The sequence below is a fragment of the Emys orbicularis genome, chromosome 2, assembly GCF_028017835.1.
Source record: "Emys orbicularis isolate rEmyOrb1 chromosome 2, rEmyOrb1.hap1, whole genome shotgun sequence".
NCBI classification, from domain to species: Eukaryota; Metazoa; Chordata; order Testudines; family Emydidae; genus Emys; species Emys orbicularis.
In genome coordinates this window covers 214,668,348-214,690,066 of record NC_088684.1, presented here as the reverse complement: position 1 = coordinate 214,690,066, position 21,719 = coordinate 214,668,348, and the positions used below count along the sequence as shown (strand labels likewise).

Genomic DNA, 21,719 nt, shown 5'->3' with positions numbered 1-21,719 from the left:
TGACTCACTTAGAGCCTGATTTCAATAAGATTACTCACAGAGTAAGGCACTACTAAATGTTAGCAAGGGCAGGAGAATCCACGAGAGGCGAGAATAGAACCTACTGTCTCTCAGTCTTGTGCTTTCAGGAAAGGATGGTGATAGGAATCTAACACAAAAAATGTTATCAACTCTACCCCCAAAAGTTTGTTGTTAGAAATGTGGTAGTTTGGTACATAGTGAATAAAAAAGGTAATGATACAGACTAGCCTGAACTGTAGTTGGTATAGGCTGCACTATAAGATGCTGATCAAACAAAGAACGAAGAGGTAGAACAAATCATTTAAAAACATTTATTTTTTAAAACAATGTAGTTAGATGTTTTATTGAAGTCCTGTGTGACAAGAAATGCATGCATTTTCCTGTGCACACCAAATATTATGAAGGCAGACAGAAAACAGAAATTAAGATGGCATTGGAGCTGCACATTCATTTAGAAAAGGCAGAGCCCCATAAGCAAGTCACATTTAAGGGGTGAAACTAGACAGACACTTGTACATGTTTTGTGTGTTTGTAGGATCCATTATTTACCCTAGTTTCATCAATTATGTAACTCAACAGCATACAATCTAAGTGTCTTTATCAGCATCTTTCAAATGGTATTCAGAGCCCATTTGACAAGCTGTGTTGCATAAATGTCTACAATAAATTAAAGCAGCTTAAAGCTCCAAATGGATTCTCCCATCATGAAAACATGAGAGACTGTATTAAAAAGGAGGAGGTGATCTAATCTTAAAATAGTTGCTTTCTAAGTCATTGGTAAGAAGAGAGATTCAGAGACTGGGGTAAGAAATTATTACCAAAGGAGCTATTTTTTACACACACCTGATCTTAGCTTTTAAGAGGTTTATAACGGAAGAAGGGGGAGAGGTGCTTCCTAAACAAGTCTGTAGCCTAATTAACACTGTGTTGCAAAATTAGCTTCTTAAAGATAATTTTCTCAATTTACAAAGTGGACATGTAGTCCAGTTCTGTGGCATCACTTTTCATAAACTACAAAGATCATAGTTCAAATAAGCTAAAACAGAAGGAAAAGACTTATAAAAGGTTGCTTAGGTTTTTTTCTCTCTGCTTCCATTTCCCCCAGTGTACAGGATGTCTTCATAATAATGGAACATTTCTGCAGGCTTTTTTCTGCCTAAGACTAATATTCTAGTGTGCAGCGAAGATGCCATATTGTTGTAGATCCTTGCTTTCAACAGCCTTACAGAGATATATGTATGCAGTGGTGTTGCAGCTGTGTCTGTCAGAGGATATTAGAGACACATCATCCTTAATATTGCATCAGATCCTATGCAGTAGCCTCATGTTGGAACACCCTTTATAGAAAAGATTCTTCAGTTCTGTAGAAACCTTCCCAATGTAAAACATTCTTTTCAATATGAAGCCAGGAACAGAATGACCTAATCTAATTTTTGATTATATGTGAAAGTCTGAAGAACCCATTATCAGAAATTAATGACTCCTAGAAAGGTCAATCAGATGGTCATATCTACCTGCTCCCATAACAGAAGAACAATTCGTGAAACTGAAGGCAACATATGTAAAGATGATTAAAAGGAATACTTTTTCAAAACATGACAAATAAGGTGCCAAAGGACTCTGTCGCTTTTTACAGATCCAGACAAACACGGCTACCCCTCTGATACTTTTCAAAACATGGCATCATTAACTTGTGGAACTCACTGCTACCAGATATTGAAGCCAATAGCTTACTGGAATTCAGAAAAGGATTAGACATTTCTATAGATATTGAGAACATCTATAATTATATGAGGTAGGATAATATTTTTGAGAAGTAATATAAACCCTCATGCTTTAGGAATTAAGCCAACCACTAACCAAGGGAAGACTGCAATGTCCTCTGAAGCATCTGGTACTGGTCACTCTCAGAGAGAGGAATGTGACCCAGCATATGAGACCAGAGGTCCACCTTTGTTCCTATTATTAATGTTAAATACATACATAACTAACAAAAGTATCTTTGATCCCAACAAAGGTCCCGTTTTAGAAAGACAGCCAGTGTAATCTTCTCATTACATCAGTTGTTCACATTCAATTCTCCAAATCACAAACAACTGTATTTCAAACAGAAATAAACCAAGAGAAGGAAAGAATCAAAACAACTTGACTTACTTTTTGCATCCCATAAGATGTCTTGTTCTGGAGGCGCGGCAAACAGGATGTACAGTCGCATAGTGTCTATGCCATACTGCTCTACTAATTCCTCAGGATCTATCCCATTATGCTTGGATTTACTCATTTTTTCCCATGTAACCTGCAGCTTCTCTTTGGTTTTTATGTGAACTGGTTCAGTCCCTAAATATATAGAACATATACAATAATAACTAATTTGGTTCTACAAACATCTGGAGCAGCAGAACTTAATACTAGGTTATTTCTAATCCCTTCTCTGATAGCCTCATATAATTGAAAGAGAAAAAAACAATTATGAGAATAAGACAAAAAACTTTTTTACTTTCATATCTTTACTGAAGTAACATTATAATGTTTCCATCACGCAGGGGAGAAAATGTCTTTCTTCCGTTTTATAAAGCTAAATCCAGTGCTCGTGGAAGCTAAATCTATTGCATTAGGATTTTTGCATTAGTGTAGCTATCTCAATGCAAACCTCCTGCGTAGATGTGCTGTACTGGTGTGTACTTGCACTGGAGCAAATTTACCTTGATTCCATCTTTGGATGTTTATAGACAGCAAGTTTGCAGGTTTCAGCTAGAGTAAATCACATCGGTGCAAGCACCGCTTTACAATGTATCCATCTACATGGGGAGTTTGCACTGGTGTAGAGCTACACCAGTGCAGATTTCCCTACTGCACACAAACTCTGCCTTTTATACAAGGTACAAGTATAGCACAGGCAGTAGCAAACGTATGTTTTCTTAAACTGCTCTGCAAGGATCGCATGTAAGCATTGGAAAGAAGTTCATTCTATGCCCATTCTATCATGATCTTATCTGTTCAGATTGCCAACAATGGTGTTGACTGTGCTAATGGTTTTGTAATGTGGACATCAGTCTACTAGGAATGGAATTGAGACCACCAACTCCTTTCACATGGGCTAGTGAATGGCCTCCATAAGATACTCACTTTTAGTCATTTTTGGACATAGACTAGGCTTAAGTAAAAACAAATATAGCAGAAATATTGTGTTTGGTAATGGTTACAGGCAATTGGAGTAGTATTTTCTCTGTATGTGGATTCAGCATTAAGCATATGAGTCCAGAACACACACAAAAGTCAATCTCCGGTTTAATGATTACAAGAATTCACTCCTCACTGATGAATTTTCCATGCACTATGACTTGTACATCCTTTTTCACTGAACTAGCCCTTGACTTTTCTGGATGCACCTGTGCTGGTCATCCCATACGGTCTCTTACCAGTGAGATCAATTTCCTCTCTCTTCAGATATTGGCTTGTTGTTGTTAGTTTATATGTCTGACTCTTGATAAGACCTTGAACCAAGAGTTTATAAAAAGGCTCCCTGAGGATGAAAGGAAAAGGAAACCCGTCTGTTGAAAATAGCTGTCAAAAGCACATTTTACAGTAAGCTTTAGAGGCTGAACTCAATTAGACAATTATTTAATGAAAGAAGAATGTCACACTGACAACTGAAATAGCTGTCACCTGCAAAAATCAAAGGATATTTTAAAGAGAAACTTTAATGGGGGAGAAAAATATTTATGAAAAAAGCAATCTGACCAGTCACTTTCTGCATCCGTCTTTCTGTCACTCAAATATTCATGTTTGAACAAATGCCTTTTCTTTTACAAACCTAGGTCCTCCTTCTGAGTGTTCCCACAGCACAGGAACACTGGAGTCGCAATAGTGGATCAGAGTCCAGTGTCCTATTTCTGGCAGTCGCCAGCACCAGTCAACTCAGAGGAAGGTACAAGAATCCCACAGTAGGCAGATGTGGGATAAGGGTAAACTTAGGGTATGTCTACACCCAGCCGCTAGTTCGGCGGCTGGGAATCGAAGTTCTGGGTTCGACTTATCGCGTCTTGTCTGGACGCGATAAGTCGAACCAGGAAGTGATCGCCGTCGACTGCGGTACTCCAGCTAGACGAGAGGAGTACCGCGGAGTCGATGGGGGAGCCTGCCTGCCGCGTGTGGACCGAGGTAAGTTCGAACTAAGGTACTTCGAACTTCAGCTACGTTATTCACGTAGCTGAAGTTGCGTACCTTAGTTCGATTTGGGGGTTTAGTGTAGACCAAGCCTTAGAAACGTCTACACGTTAGTTACATAACCCCTACTATTAACCTTGGTTTTGACAACTACCTAATTTAACAGAGGAACACTTGGAGTGTCTTTATGAGCACCTTCCAAATGGTACTTCATAACCTACCTGACAAACTCAATTGCTTAATTGCCTACAATAAATTAAAGGCACTTAAAGATGCAAAAGCTGCAACTGGATCATAAGAACAAGAGAACATCTTAAAAAAGAAGTGATCCAATCCTAAAATAATTGTTTTCCAAGGTAATCATAAGATGAGAGTTCATAAATTGAGTCTTTGCTCCTTATTTCAGGAGAGCAAGCCCTCCCAGACCATTAATTAAAACAGTTAAAAAAATTACAAAAAGGTGAAAAATAAAACAATTAATTTTCTCCCCCAATACATATGCCTTTCTCTTGAATTTAAAATAGACATTTAAATAACTACCATATTTTACCAAATATGGGAACGTTAACTAAATAATCAGAGCATCAAAAACTGGGTAAATGTCCCAACTGAAGGTAATTTTTTAGGGAACGCTTGTCTTTTCATGACACAGCGTTAGTTCAGGTCAGATGCCATGTTGATAAAAGTTAAATGTAGGAATGTGCATTTCCAATTTCTGTTTACAGGGAGAGAGGCTCAAAGATGCAGTACAAAATACTTTACCATATACGGGGAAAAAGAAAAAAGGAAACATATTTGATTCAAGTGGGAGAGTACAGAAGGATGGAGACATGCCCAAAATCAGAAATGCTCAGCCTGTGAAAAGATCTGGGGGAGAAGGCAGTGCTTAGAAACAAATGCAAATCAGTACTGAATTTCTTCTGTTGCTCAAAAGGGTTTCACCCTAGGAACAATGTTGGGATGACTCCATCTGCTGGTTAAAGGAAATACAATTTAAAATTGCTATCAGGTAAAAATAGTTCCTTTGATTTTTTAAAAAAACATTTCTAAAGGATTTAGGCAGAATACTACATTATCAGGAACTATTTTATACATTTAGCCCCAATCCTAAGACTTATGCAAGTGCTTAACTCTCCACAATGAATAGTTACATTTAAATTAATGAGACTACTCACAGTGCATAAAGTTAAGCATGGTCAAATTAATGGCTCTACTCACAGTGCATAAAGTTCAACGTGTGTAATTCTCTGCACGATGAGGGCCTAAGGCAAAATTTTACTACTAGTGCCCCGAGCCAGTAAATATTCACAAGACATATATGTACACAAACAACAAATGCAATACAGACTGTAAGAAACTGATCATTTAGCTAAACTTGACGAGGAAGAAAATTCAGGCTCAGAGAATGAAATGTAAAATATACCACTGAAAATAATATTGGTACCTCTGCTTCTTCTAGCTCTATAAAATTTCATTCATGCCTGTGGATGCCAGATGCAGTCTGAGACTGATGCTTGAATTATTTTTCATAAAAATCTAATAATACTTACTTGTGTTTGGTCATCTTTTGATCATAGCAAAAATGGCTCAAGAATCTAGCATAGTATAAATGCATAACTGCATGCTCCTTTCCCCCAATGTACAAATCCACAGGCATCCAGTAGTCGGCCAAGGCTTTATTAAAAGGCCTAAAACACAAAGTAACACAAAGCATACATTAAGTATAAAGCAAAAGGAAAAAACAGCTTTACTGGAACACCTCCAATAAGACTTGTCTGGAAATAGATGTTCACAGTGAGCTGCATGTGCATCTTAAACTACATTCTATTAATTTTGCTAATGACTTAATTCCTTATTTTTAAAAAGCAATGTTTGACATGGTTAAATTACAAAAATCTGTGTGAGAATTTTTAAAAGCTATAGAGAAAGATCCACTGGAATATAATTTACATATAATATCTTAGATGTATGACTATCAGTTCACATGTACCACCTAAAAACTAAAAAAAATGCCATGAAAATATTTGCCCGATTTCTATGGAACTTTCATAACTGGGTTGTGGTTATCTGTTCTAGCCTTTTGTGGTTACAAATTGATATTTTGTGGGGGGAAATATATAAAATGTATATATATGGCTATATATTATTCTCCAAAATATACAACAATAAACCAATTTTAAAAATATTGGAATTATTTCATTTATTTATTTAAAATTGAAGGTTTGTGTTGCCACCATTAGAGGGCAGCATGACATTTATTATAGTGTTTAAAAAGCATATTCGGAATAGTCATTTGGGGCATCGTAAACAAACTTTAAAGATACTGTTTTGGTTTACACCACTTCAAGTAACTATGGGTATGTCTACACTACGAGAGTAGTTCGATTTTAGTTAAATCGAATATGTGGAATCGATATTACAAAGTCGAACGTGTGTGTCCACACTAAGGACAGTAATTCGACTTTGTCAGTCCACACTAACGGGGCAAGCGTCGACATTGGAAGCGGTGCACTGTGGGCAGCTATCCCACAGTTCCCGCAGTCCCCGCTGCCCATTGGAATTCTGGGTCGAGCCGCCATTGCCTTCTGGGTAAAAAAATGTGTCAAGGGTGCTTTTGGGTAACTGTCGTCATCCAACCGTCACTCCCGCCCTCCCTCCCTGAAAGCGCCGGCGGGAAATCAGTTCGCGCACTTTTCTGGTCAGTGACAGCGCGGACGCCACAGCACTGCGAGCATGGATCCCGCTGTGACCATCGCTGCAGTTGTGGCCGTTGTCAACGCATCGCAGCTCATCATCGACCTTTCACTGAGGCAGATAGAGAGAAATCAGGCGAGGAGGCTACGGCACCGGGGTCAGGACCTGAACTCCGAGAGTAGCACACGCCTGTCTGAAACCACGACACCCAGTGCCGAGGACATCACGGTGGCAATGGGTCTTGTGGATACTGTGGAACGGCGATTCTGGGCCCGTGAAACAAGCACGGACTGGTGGGACCGCATAGTGCTTCAGGTCTGGGATGAATCCCAGTGGCTGCGAAACTTTCGCATGCGGAAGGGGACTTTCCTCGAACTTTGTGAGTTGCTGTCCCCTGCCCTGAAGCGCAAGGACACCCGGATGCGAGCAGCCCTGACTGTCCAGAAGCGAGTGGCCATAGCCCTCTGGAAGCTCGCAACGCCGGACAGCTACCGGTCAGTCGCGAACCAGTTTGGCGTGGGCAAGTCTACCGTGGGGGTTGTTGTCATGCAAGTAGCCAAGGCAATCGTGAAGGTACTGCTGTCAAAGGTAGTGACCCTGGGAAACGCGCAGGCCATCATAGATGGCTTCGCCGCGATGGGATTCCCAAACTGCGGTGGGGCTATAGATGGGACTCACATCCCTATCCTGGGACCGGACCACCAGGCCAGCCAGTACATCAACCGAAAGGGCTACTTTTCAATGGTGCTGCAAGCACTGGTGGACCATAAGGGACGTTTTACTAACATCAACGTCGGATGGCCGGGCAAGGTTCATGACGCTCGCGTGTTCAGGAACTCTGGTCTGTTTAGAAGGCTGCAGGAAGGTATTTACTTCCCGGACCACAAAATAACTCTTGGGGATGTGGAGATGCCTACAGTGATCCTCGGGGACCCAGCATACCCGCTAATGCCCTGGCTCATGAAGCCCTATACTGGCGCCCTGGACACAGAAAAAGAACTGTTCAACTACCGGCTCAGCAAGTGCAGAATGGTGGTGGAGTGTGCTTTTGGCCGTCTCAAGGGGAGATGGAGAAGCTTACTGACTCGCTGTGATCTCAGCGAAACCAATATCCCCATTGTTATTGCAGCTTGCTGTGTGCTCCACAATCTGTGTGAGAGCAAGGGGGAGACCTTTATGGCGGGGTGGGAGGTTGAGGCAAATCGCCTGGCTGCTGATTACTCCCAGCCAGACAGCCGGGAGATTAGAAGAGCCCAGCGGGACGCACTGTGCATCCGGGAGGCTTTGAAAGACAGTTTCCAGACTGAGCAGGGTCACCAGTGAATTTTAAGTTTGTGGACTCAGAACCTGAACTTGCCACCGTTTCTTTACCCAGTTACCGTTGACTATCCTCTCCAGTTACATACCCCCTTCACCCCCTTCCCAAAAAATAAAATCTGTTCTGTTTTGTTAATGAACACCGTTGTCTTTATTACTGTTTTCGCGGGAATGTTTTAAACCTGGGACGCAGACTGTGGCGGGGTGCGGGTTTACTGTTGTGATGCAAATGATGCTTCTAAACTCCAGGAATGACGGGTTCCGCAGTGGTGGACTGGTTGTTTCAACAGAGCCTGCCAGCCCTCCTGGGCGGGACAGCGTGTATGTGTCGGCTATGTGACTGTCTGGCAGGGGGAGGAGGGTTACAGCTCCCCTGCTGCGGGGCTCTGTGATGCATTAGATCTGTAACTGCCCTCCCCCGCCACAAAGTCACAGAGCAACACCCCCCCCCCCCCACAGAACATGAAAACCACCTCCCAGATTGAACAGGGTCACTAGTCACTGCACTGGGTATGTGTCCTGATCCTGGACCTGACCCCGCCTCTGTACCCTGGTAAAGGTGACTGTCCTGTCCAATTACCATGCCCCTTCCCCTCGTTCAGACAGACTCTCCTCCAAAATAAAATCATGGAAACAGTAATTAACAGAAACGAATATTTTATTATGAACCAGACATGAAACGTGGGGGTTGAAACTTGCACGGGGGCTTCTGTGAGGTGTGTAGGAAAGGACTTTTAAAATTTTGGGGAATGAGAGCCTTCTAGTGCTAGAGCAGTCTGCAGGGGTTGACTGAAAGTTTTAACGGCCCTTGCCGCCCCTCCTTCTTTGTACTTTGGGTGAGGGGGGTGTGGGACTTGGTGGCGGGGGAGGGCGGTTAGAGATAGACTGCAGCGGGGCTCTGTCCTCCTGCCTCCGGTCTTGCAGAACATCCACAAGGCGCCGGAGCGTGTCCGTTTGCTCCCTCAGAAGTCCAAGCAGCTTTTCAGTAGCCTGCTGGTCCTCCTGACGCCACCTCTCCTCCCGTTCCATGACTGCTCGGTGCATTTGGGACAAGTTCTCCCTCCACTGTGTCTGCTGGGCTGCCTGGGCTCGGGAACAGCTCATTAGTTCTGAGAACATGTCCTCCCGCGTCTTCTTCTTCCTCCTCCTAATCTGCGCTAGCCTCTGGGACTGTGCTGACAGGCTGGGTTGGGAGACAGTCGCAGATGTGTCTGTGTGAATGGGAAAAATGGAGTGAATTCCTGAGACAGATAAATGAAGTTGTGTACAAAGAACCTAGTCTTTCTCTGTGAACAAGACCATGCACTGCACCTCTCACATGCGCACTCAGGACAAGGTCGAATTTTCGGCCATCGCCTTCAGTGCCTGGGGTCCTGCAGTGGTCTTGCAGTTATCTGAGAAGCGTGGCAGGACACCTGAACTTCTGTAGCGTGCAATCATGGTAAGCCGTAGACTTCTGGCTGCTTAAAACTGTACTAGTAGCACTGGCCTCCTTTCACATTGAAAGCAATGCCAGTCTCTGCTGCCAGCAATCAGGACAGCATGAACTATGCCCCTGTCCCACCCCCTCGCGGCTGTTCCAGGGAAAGATCCCTGTATGCTGCCCCTCTCCCTCCACCGCGTGGCTGTAAAGCAGTCCCAATACTAACATTCCCCTCCCTAATTCAAAGCAGGGCGTAATGAGCGACATCACCCTGCTGAGGATCTCGGAGTCCCAGAGGGAAAGGATGTTTCGAGAAAGCCTTCAGAAACCAGGGCCGTTTGCCGCTATGCTCTGCAGGGCGATGATACCAGAGTATCTGATGGTGTCGTGGCGCGGTAACGTGTCCTACCACGGAGGGCCCACTAAGATCGCCCTACCCAGGAACCTGATGAACAGGCTGGAAATTTACCTTCATGAGACCTACGAGGAGTTCTCCTATGAGGATTTCGCCTCCATCCCCAGCCATATTGACCGGATTTTCGCGTAGGTGCACTGGGACTAAAGAGTGGAGCGTCTTGGGCAGCATAATCATGACTTACCGGACATTGTAAAAAAAATTTTAAATACTTGGGACTAAATTGTGAAGAGCCTAAGGCAGACAAATCATGAAAAACCCTTTGTTACTATTGTAAATATTCCAGTTTTTTTGCAGATAATTGTTTACATGTTTAAGCACTTTAATAAACAGCCATTGTTAATATTATAAATATTCCAGTTCTTGTAAAAATAAATGTTTAGATATTTAAAGCACTCACTGCTTGATCCTTCCCCTGATTCTGTCTCCGGGGTAAGGGATGGGGACGGTTGGTAGGGGATCTCGGTAAGGGTGATGAAGAGCTCCTGGCTGTCGGGGAAATCAGCGGTGCCAGCGCTGTCGACTGCCTCGTCCTCCTCATCTCCTTCTTCATCTTCCCCGTCCGCTAACATGTCCGACGAGGAACCTGCCGCGGACAATATCCCATCCTCAGAGTCCACGGTCAGTGGTGGGGTAGTGGTGGCGGCCGCACCTAGGATGGAATGCAGTGCCTCGTAGAAACGGGATGTGTGGGGATGGGATCCGGAGCGTCCGTTTGCCTCTTTGGTTTTTTGGTAGCCTTGTCTCAGCTCCTTGATTTTCACGCGGCACTGCGTTGCATCCCGGCTGTATCCTCTCTCTGCCATGGCTTTAGAGATCTTCTCGTAGATCTTTGCATTCCGTCTTTTGGAGCGCAGCTCTGAAAGCACGGACTCATCGCCCCACACAGCGATGAGATCCAAGACTTCCCGATCAGTCCATGCTGGGGCCCTCCTTCTATTAGATTGCACGGCCATCTCTGCTGGAGAGCTCTGCATCGTTGCCAGTGCTGCTGAGCTCGCCACGCTGTCCAAACAGGGAATGAGATTCAAACTGCTCAGACAGGAAAAGGAATTCAAATTTTCCCGGGGCTTTTCCTGTGTGGCTGATCAGAGCATCCGAGCTCGGACTGCTGTCCAGAGCGTCAACAGAGTGGTGCACTGTGGGATAGCTCCCGGAGCTATTACCGTCGATTTCCATCCACACCTAGCCTAATTCGATATGGCCATTTCGAATTTAGCGCTACTCCTCTCGTTTTGGAGGAGTACAGAAGTCGAATTTAAGAGAGCTCTATGTCGAACTAAATAGCTTCGTGGTGTGGACGGGTGCAGGGTTAATTCGATGTAACGGCGCTAAATTCGACATAAAAGCCTAGTGTAGACCAGGCCTATGTCTCTTCAAGGCATGTTTTATAGCCCCACTCTTTAGCAAATGTATCTATTGGACTACCTCAGCTTGTATCAGAACTGTGATTTTATTTTGTTATACATTAGTTATGCTTCCTTAATTAGAGATGAGCCTGGAATAAAACCCTGGATCAGGACTTCACATGTCCATAATATAGAGGAAGGGATAGCTCAGTGGTTTGAGCATTGGCCTGCTAAACCCAGGGTTTGAGTTCAATCCTTGAGGGGGCCACTTAGGGATCTGGGGCAAAATCAGTACTTGGTCCTGCTAGTGAAGGCAGGGGGCTGGACTCGATGACCTTTCAGGGTCCCTTCCAGTTCTAGGAGATAGGTATATCTCCATAATCTATTCTATCTATAACTAGTCACAAACCCAAATCTCAACACTGTTGTACATAAAGTTTCGAAATGCAGATCTGAGCTTTTCTTAAGTTCATTGTGTCCAGATTTGGTGTTTGGAGTTTGACCCATAAAAATAAGGGCTTGTCTATATGTTGTTTAACTAAGGCCTTATCTAAACTACAAATGTGTTGGGTGTACAGTTATATCAGCATAGCCCTCTGATGCAGCAGATGCCGACAGAAGGAGGTTTTCCGTTGGCATAGTAACACCACCTCCCGGAATGATATTAGCTCTGCTGACAGAAACACTCTACGGTTGGCACAGCTGCATCTACACTGGGGTTTTTGTCACATCATAGCTACATTGGCTAGGGTGCTATTTTTTTCACACCTCTGACTGACACAGCTATGCTGATAAAACTTTGTATAGCACAGACCTGGCCTAAAGGTATGATTTTAACTGATTTAGTTAAACCTGTGCAAAATGATATGTGGGCACTCTTATTTCAGTAGAAATCAAGCTTATTTCGATTTAATTCACGTCCATTAAGAACATGCTTAAGCTGAAGAGAAATGAGTGTGTCTACACAGGGGTTTGCACTGGTTTAACTAAACCAGTAAAAGTTCATGTGTAGTCAAGGCCTTAGTTTGAGCTATGAATCCTGTTCAGAATGTTGTTTTGGGTCCAGTTCTATTTAAAATATGTTATTTCTATAATTTAATTAATTTATTCCAAAGATGTTACTTAATGGTATATCAATACACATCCAGACTGTGCTCAGGGCACAAGCACCACCTGTACCAGAAAGACAACTAGGACCAATAAATGGAATCCTCTCCATATCCCCCAAGTCTTTATAACCAAAACTCTTCATCAACTCCTTTTCCTCCCCACCAAGAGAAGCAAGTGGATGTCTTAGTATCTCATGTCAGATAAAAAGCAGCTAACCAAAACAAACATGTAAATAGTTTTTATGACTGAGTTTGTCTTAAAAAAAGACCCACTGACCAGGATCTTTTTTTTTTTTTTTTTTAAATAAAGTAGACAAGAATTTTCAACAAAAATCTCTCTCTCCCCCACCCCATGGAGGTCAGATTCTAAATCAGAAACCTTGGCATGTAAAACAAGACAGATCCCAACAGCCGGGTTTGCCTATCATAGAATCATCACATACTACAATTCGCTGGACACACTGAAGCCATTCTATCAGACACTTTCCCTATATATCTGTGTGAAGACTTAGTAACCCAGACAGTGATACTTCTTATCTAATTTATGGCTAGCCTTTTGCCTACAGAACGGCTCATAAAATATTCAAGAGACAGTAATCATAGGCTGGCTGTCCAGCAACTGCAGACAGCAATCTAATCTGGACAGTGTATAGAAAATACATTTTGGACTGCTGAGTCAGCCTTTGTTCAGCCTGCTTTAATGCTGGGTTTGACAGAACCTCCAGGGCACAATCAGCTTTGCTAGTACGATAGAAGATGGAGTAAGTAAACTGATAAATAACTTTGTCTATCTCTCACACTGCCCTATTTTATAGTAACTAATGCATAGCATATCTAGAGTTTCCTTTTGTAATACTGTATTTAACTGAAGTAGTAAGATGGCAATAGGCCACTATGATGATACTTTATTTTAGCTCTGGACCTAAATTAGCACGACTCTGGCTAGCATAGATTGGTGGTTTTCTTAATTTCGGTCTCTGGGGGAAATTGCTTGATTTCTCACTTCTTTCCTTCTCCGTCAGCTCTTGCCAGCTGGATGTGTTGCTATAAATCCCAGAAGAAGCCAGTTAGCTATATTCTTAGATAGTGGCAGAATGTAAGCACACCAGCAACAACAAAGAGAAAATTAAAGGCTTTGTCCACATTACAGAAGTTACACTGGCTGTTTCTGCCTTAGTTGACGGAAAAGCACCTGACGTCCACACACATAAGAGACTTGGTCTACTGCTGGAGAGGAAGTAATCAGCTTAAGGAGTAAAAGCTGTGGATCACCAGCTGAGTGTGTAGTCTCAGCCCTTTCATGTCCCATTAGGGGCTGATAGCCTTATTCCATAGTACAGAACAGTTCCCAAGGCTACTCTAACTTGAGTAGGGCCAGTCAGCATGCAGAGAATCAGGAACTCATAAGGGGGTTCCCAGACAACCTCCCATCCTGCTGCACCCAGCAGACAGTAGAACTACCAGAGTATCTGGCTGCTTGTTTTTTCTTTTCTTTCTACTCCTGCTATGTAAAACAGGTCCAGGTTACATGAACACCCATATGACCATGGGCCTGCCTGCAAGCTGCCTGGATGCCTTACCTATCAGAGTTATGAGGATCAGTGTATCTCAGGTAATACCAAGATGAATCAACAAATGTATCCATGGTGTCTGTTTCCCTCTTTGCAGGTCCTTTGCACCTGGGGAATAGAAAAATTTTCAGCACTCCTAGATGAAAAAAAAAAATCACATGCTGATTTTTTTTCACATCTTGAAGATAATAAAACAAATGCTATGAAAGCCCAAGAGAAAGGAAAAAGTATTTTGCCATTAAATAGAAGGATAGAAAGATACTCAAAAACCAGTACATTCTTCTGGTACTATCAGATAAATCATTTATGACCACTTCCAGTAGAAAGAGTAGGGTAGGCTGCATTTCACTGGTTCTGGTTTTATAAAATGGTCTGTTTTTCCTGATTAGTTGGGATTCCACTTATTCGCAGGAAAAACAAATTTAGTTTAATTCCAGTTTTCACTGAGAAGGATCAAATCTTTCCCAGTCATTGTAATATTTTAATTCATGATTACTGCTAGAACAAATCAATATTTGCTAGGTATTATATTGAAGGTACAGACTAAAACAGATTCAAAATGAGAAGTTAAAAGCTGGAATAGTTTTTCCTTCCCCCATGAATAGAAATAATTTGCTCATGGAAACAAACAGCAGGAGGAAACTTTTTTAAAACTAGGTTTGCATTTATTGCAACTACTCAGTATTTAAGTATGTATCTGCTAAAATAATGATAAATTTATAATACAAATGAAATTTTGCAACCTGCTGCAAACCTGTGTGCACTATATATAACACAAAGAATGTCAACTGGCTGTTTAACACCTACAAAATTGTAACTCTAATCTGTTACTGTGCTTGGCAGCTTCAGCTAGCACACCACGAGACTGCCTGCTTGATAGTGTAAACCATAGAGAGCATATTAAACAAGCTCTTCAACAGCAACATTGGCTTCCTAGTCACTGCTGGGTGTGGTGAGTCTTTGGTCTATAAAGCCTTTATATGACTTGGGTCCTGACTACCTAAGACACCACCTCTCTCTCTGCGTATTTGCTACAGAATTTCCGGTCGTCTGAGGCATGTGAGATGCATGTATTTAGTGGTAAGTATCAGAGGACTTATGTCTGAGTGTGATTTGTAGAAAGCCTTTCCTTTCTTTTCTCAGATGACTTAAACCAAGTTTGCTACCCTGAAATGCATGGTGCAAGGCAGGGGGTTGGACTGCTGTGGTGATGTCAGGTTAGCAGCCCAGAATTTTTACTTGGTAACTGCTATCTCATGCTCCAGAATCTAAACTTCCATTAAAAAAAGTCTCTAGCCTTTACAACTGTGGAGTTAACCTTCAAAATGTGAACCAAATGTGAGTTAATACAGTCACATCTGCCTGAGTTTGCAAACAGTCTGAAATATTCATCTCAATAGGATGCTAATTCTGAAACCAATGATAATTCAGTGTCTTAACTGAGCAAAACAAATAAGACAGGAGAGAGGCAATTACATTAATATCTGCATAATTCACCCTGAATGGTGCCTCATTCTGGCAACATGAGTAGATGAGCTTGGGTTGCAGGCACAGCTTAGGGAAGTACCACCACTTATTTTCTCTACAGTCTGATCTATGTGCAAGGCCCATCTCTTTTAACAAGCTTTTACTTGCAGCTGGATAACTGCAGTGGAGGCATCTTGTTTCTAGTTGACTTTTTAGTTTAAAGAGTCAATTATATTAAATATTGTACATGTGCCCAGAGACTAGGATAATATGTTTATTACAAAATAAATAAATACTGTATTATACTATAACAGAATTGTCTCAGCCTATCAACTTCTGGGATACTTTACATAGCAGTTATGCAATTCCCTGCATCCTAGTTGGCTATGGCTCATTAACTAGGTAAATTCATGGACAGGTCACCCAATGGTTATTAGCCAAGATGGTCAGGGACACAACCCCATGCTCTGGGTGTCCCTAAACCTCTGGTGTCCAGAAGCTGGGACTGGATGACAGGAGATGGATCACTTGGTAAGTTACCCTGTTCTAGTCATTCCTCTGAAGCATTTGGCTATCAGAAGACAGGATACTGGGCTAGATGGACCATTGGTCTGACCCAGTTTGGCCTTCTTATGTTTTTAACATAGTGACAGCATGCAAGCCACTATACTCCGGCTACTGATAGCCTACAGCTAGCCATGCAGACGGCAGACATTTGCCTATGCACTGAATGATTTTTAACTACTGTGAAGTCATTATGCACATCCTTCCACTCATGACTGGTTACAGTTTCAGAACTCCACATCTGTATGTCCGCAACCACAGTCACCTCAGCTTCCCATCTCTATTCATCCTGTTAATCCACCTAATCCCAGCTATTAAATACTGCACGTAGATGGAGTATATAGTCTAGAGGAGATCAGAACTAGTGTTCCCTCTTCACAACAAAGGCATTTCAACATTTATATCAGTGGGAAGCCTGGAGTGCGGGCAACAAAGATTTCAGTAGGAGTCAAGGATTTCAGACTAAAAGACATTGCTGAGAGCATTACTTCAATATTACAATTCATTTAGTCAGACTGCCTTGAAATATCCGTACTCCTTAACAAGTTACTGTGCAGTGTTTAAAAAAGCCTACCTGAAATGACATTTTCTTTGCAGAAATATGCAGATGTATAAAGAACAGGAGTACTTGTGGCACCTTAGAGACTAACAAATTTATTAGAGCATAAGCTTTCGTGGGCTACAGCCCACTTCTTCGGATGCATATGTATGTCTTTCCTTTACTTAAAATGTATATCATCATCAAGTCAAACACGTTTCCAGTGAGCCACAGAACTGCCCTGTGTAAGCCACCTAATTACAAATGAGAATCACGCTAATATGCTAACCTTCCAAAGTAACAGATTTACAGTTTCTGTGTTATGAAGAGTGAGAGCCTTAAGGTCACTTTATGTCCCTGGTTCTCCTGCATGGCAGCCTGACAATGCCCTGCTCGCTGGGTCAGCTCTGCTGACAGCAGGGTTTCACTATATGCCTGGAAAGGAAAGAGTTTCTATCAGGGATTCCTCGGGTTCTCTTCCCTCCACCTGCAGAAGGTGAGCACAAACTCCAATGTACCCAACACTCAACCAGCTCTGGAGACATCTTGTTTTCTCTAATGAATTTGTATCTTTCTAAATCTGAACTACATGCTTCTTCTTAAAGAGCTGGGAAACAAACTGTATGATCAAAATCTGAATCATACACCTATTAACTCCTTCAACCTGAATTATTTGCTGCCATGTAAAATGCACCAGGCATGTAAATCTTTATAAAAGATTCTACTGCAGTAGCACCATCTTATCTCTGTTGTTGGACTTATTAATTAATTGATCAATATGTTAGTTTCCTTAACAAAAGCAAATGAAACAACTCAATATACACTCCAACCTTTGCTTTAACTCTGCTGTTGAAAGAGAAAAAAAATCTTGCAATAGATGAAGTAAGCAGTACTATAAAGAACTGGAGAAAAAAACTATTTTATTTTTCTTATTTTCTTTCCTCTAACTTAAAAACACTGAGCTTTTCCTCCACTAGGTATTTATCAAGAAAAAGAGCTTGTATTAAGAAACAGTAAGAGGCCATATTATAGCAAGAAGAATTATAGCAAGTGGACAGTATATAATATTTGCTCACCTTGGACATGAACAGGTTATCCACTCTGGGACAGTTTCTAGAGGGGAGGCTCCCTTTCCTGTAAAGGTGGTTATATTGGGCAACTCCACAGGTAAGTCCTCATAAGGCACAGGGACTGTGCCACAGGTCTGGCAGTGGATTATGGGAATAGGTGTTCCCCAGTACCGCTGTCGAGATATTAACCAATCTCTTAACTTGTCACTTGTTAGGTTTCCACCTACTCCTTTATTTTTGGCCTGCTGAGTTAGGGCTTTTAAAGCTTCCTGCCTAGTCATGCCTGTGAACTGATAAAAAGAAAGACAGACATTTGATATATGCTACTATTGACAATGCTGTAGTAGCCCCATTATGTTGTTTTTCATATGCATAGTACACAAACTCAACATTCAAACTCTGATGGGACAGAGGTTCCAAGCATTTTTGAGGTTCCCCATTTTTTTTTTTCTGGTTTACGCCCATCCATCTTCCAGGCTTCCACATGTCAATCACCAACCTTCTGGTCACCCTTGAAAGCCTATCAAGGTCACTCCCTTGATGGGCTGAATGGGTCATTGCTGAGGAAGGGCCTGTTCAGCACTCCTGGCCTCTGTTGGCCAGATATCTGCAGTTAAGGTGGATTCTCCTTACTGCAAGGCATCCAGTATATTAGTACTCCAAGGCAGACATTGCAAGAGTATGGGTGGTAAATCAGACTTTCCCTCACATATTCATTCTGGGTGGTTTTATACTTCACTTCTTCATATATTTTAAACATTCAATATCCCTCCCAAGTTAGACAGACACAAAACCTGTCTCCTATTCAACAACAATCCCCCCTTCCTCAGATTAGTATGTGCAGACTCTCAAGAACTCTTCAGTGTTAGTTTAGGGTTACATCCTTACACAGCCATGAAGCTATCAAATGGCCTGTAATAACATTTCCAGTGAATACAACCAAGGGGACTAATATATTAACATTTAACCTGAAAGAAGAACAAATGTGTAAATGAAGAACAGGAAAAAACATCAAGCCATTTTCATGATGGAATTTATTATTCCTTCTCTATTGTAAAATTTAGACTATTATAGCATTTTTCTTCTTTCAGGTATGTTAAATTTTGAAGACTAAGCCTTGAAAACAAAATATTTGGCATTTTCCAGGAAGTGGGTTTTAGTATGCACTATCACTGTACTTTAGAAAGAAACGCAGTACAAGTGCACCAACCTCTCCAGAGTTGACGAGGGTCTCCAAACCATCTGGTAGTGTTTCAATGACTTCAGAGAAAGAGAGACCCAGATTCTGAGCAACAGCAGCATCTTCTGGATTAGTACTAGGAATTCCTAGCCATGGAAGGGGAAAAAAGTCAGTTCCATAATTGGCTAGCATGGCTGCTCCTCATCATTTTTTTGAGGAAAATATTTTCATCTATTGGCACTTACTTACTTCTTTCCAATGGCTTTAAAAAAATATTGGCAAGTAAAATTTTGCCAAAATTTCACAAAATTGATAAAAACAAGCTTGTGAAATTTCAGTGACAACCGTTCTAAACAAAACATTCTCTTATGGTGTTTACAACCCAAAAATCATTATTACTGTGCTAGCTCAGGAGAACCTGAAAATGATTGGGTCTGAAATTGACTAAAAATAAAACTGAAATTGACTAATCTGTTTTCATTTACCAAATTGAGAGAAATGCAAAAGCTAAGCAAGTAGCATAAATACATAGTAAGTTGTTTTAAAATAACTGAAGGTGTTATTAAAAACAAAGGTAAGGTTTTTTAAAAAAGAAAATGACTTAACTTGACAATGTCCTTCAACACTGCTGCCCCTTCTTTTTAAAATCTCATCCTTTGCTATCAGAAAGTCATCTCCAGTACTTCCAATTCAAAGTTATGTCAACCTTACATTCAGAATAAAGCTAGAGAAAGCATTTCTTACTGCTGCCAGAATAAGCCATGCTGTCAGAATATTTAAGGCCACCGATGACACCTTTTCCCACTGTGCCTTATTACCTGGGACATTCACACATTTTGAATACAAGTCTCTTCTAACCCACATAGAATTCTTTTTATTGCTGCAACTTACCAATATCAAAAAGTGATGTATTATTTTAAAATAACCCTTGTTCACAATGTTACTGCCTGACAGCTGCAATCTGTTCAGCAGCTGTTGTGTTTCACCTACAAGGACTGCATTCTGGTCGTTAGCTAAGAAATCCCCATTTTTATTATACATATTTATATTAAAATATTAATTATATGTTGTTTGACATACTATATAACATGGTGATGTATATCCTTCTACATTAGTTTGTTTTCATTTTGGGGGGGTCAATTGTTCTATTTTTTAAATAAGTCTGCATTACTAGGTTGGCCTCCATCAGCCAGAACAGCAGATATATTGACCAACCCAAATGTCAGGTTAGCTTTTTTCCTTCCTATTCTTGGAAACAACTGTTGATATTACAGATCTAGAGGCTCTCAAAAAATGATCTAAAAAAACCAACCACCTTAGAATTATCGCAATACAAACTTGAATTCAAAAATAACATACACCCTTACTCAGCCACGGAACTGCCCATTATGTTAAATATTTCAACTGTGTCGATATATGGAAATACATAAGCAGATAACTAATGCAAAACAAAAGAACAAACAAAAAAGAAACCAAAATGTGGAATCACTATAAAACTCCACAGCAGAAGCTCCCTATTGCCATTCTTAAACCCCTATTAAAGCATGGTATATCGGTATCTTACTAAGTCAAAGAACCCCCTGCAATCCACCACAGGTGGTTTTACCATATGCTGCACAAATAGAGGAAAGCAGCTCCCACATTTTAGTCTATTTTTCTTTAGAGAAGATGATGATGCCACTGTCCTATATCAAAACTCAAGAGTTGGCATCCAGCATTTCCTGGGAAGATCTGGGAGGTATCCAGCATACATAAGACCAAAGTACATGCCAGTGAACAAAATAAAGGCTTGTCATGAAAAGTAATATTAGGGAAACTCAATTATTTGGCCTCTCCTATTCCAGAAATTGTTTTGATATTCTTTGGCTCCCAAAAATACAATGGCGTATTAGTTATTTACTCCTTGGAGATTAAAGTGGAAGTATGTGACAAAAATGTTGAACAGAACTGTATTATATCAAATCATCACTAGGAGTCAATAAAGAATATGACACATGGAAGTCATATTAATAATGATGGTATATCACACCCAAACTAAAAAAGATGCAGTAAAATATCCTATCAATACTCATACAATATTTTAAAATTATTTTTTAATTGAATTTAGTTCTTATCAAAAGTTCCAGATTAACAGCCTGGAGCTTGACTTTCTTTATCTAAAGAAAATTTCAAGATAACCTATTCATTCAAAAATGTATGTTTGAAGCAATTTGTGTGTACAAACCTACTCAATACATACACAAACAAGTATGTGCTAAAATTCTGAACGTGCAAATTTGGAGACTTGAAAATCTGGATTCCTCCTAATAAAACAGCCAAGTTTGTTTAACATCTTGAAGAAGATGAATACCTTTAAAAAGTTACAAGGCTTTGTAACCCTGGCTGGCTTTGCAAAGGCTGAGAGGGGGACACCGAAAAGGAAGACATTGATTGACTGAGTGAGAAAGACAGGGAAAACACAGGAGAAAGACAATACATGGAATCTTTAAGATTTTAAAAAACACTTTTTTGGACTAAGCCGAGTTAGGTTGTTGGGTTTTTTTTTTTTTTTAATCTCTAAAAGAAATTGAAAAGATCCAAAACACACTTTGTTTTGTTCCCTTCTGTCTTCCCTCCTCAATGCCTCAATGTCCTCCCCCACACTTGTTCATATGCATCTTCCTAACATGTATTAAGCTTTTACAGCTCTTTAAGACTATCTAAAAAAAATTTTTGTGAAGGAAAATAGACAAATAAGATGAAGATAGAAACAACATAAAAAATCTCTCACTTTAACAGTTCACATCACTCACCTACATTTTACTGATTCTAAACGGGGCATAATAATACGGTCT

The 21,719-nt window shown here is 41.1% G+C and overlaps 1 protein-coding gene across 1 annotated transcript in view; it reads right to left on the bottom strand.

Moving 5' to 3' along the window:
* Positions 1–21,719, bottom strand: part of LARS2 (leucyl-tRNA synthetase 2, mitochondrial) — a 119,104-nt gene that overhangs the window by 24,717 nt on the left and 72,668 nt on the right. The window contains exons 11-16 of the mRNA XM_065399470.1: positions 18,916–19,031; positions 17,712–17,995; positions 14,076–14,174; positions 5,739–5,876; positions 3,441–3,544; positions 2,176–2,358 (exon numbers count right to left, since the gene is read on the bottom strand). Of these exons, the coding sequence (XP_065255542.1) occupies positions 2,176–2,358; positions 3,441–3,544; positions 5,739–5,876; positions 14,076–14,174; positions 17,712–17,995; positions 18,916–19,031 (924 nt within the window). The remainder of the gene's footprint in view (positions 1–2,175; positions 2,359–3,440; positions 3,545–5,738; positions 5,877–14,075; positions 14,175–17,711; positions 17,996–18,915; positions 19,032–21,719) is intronic.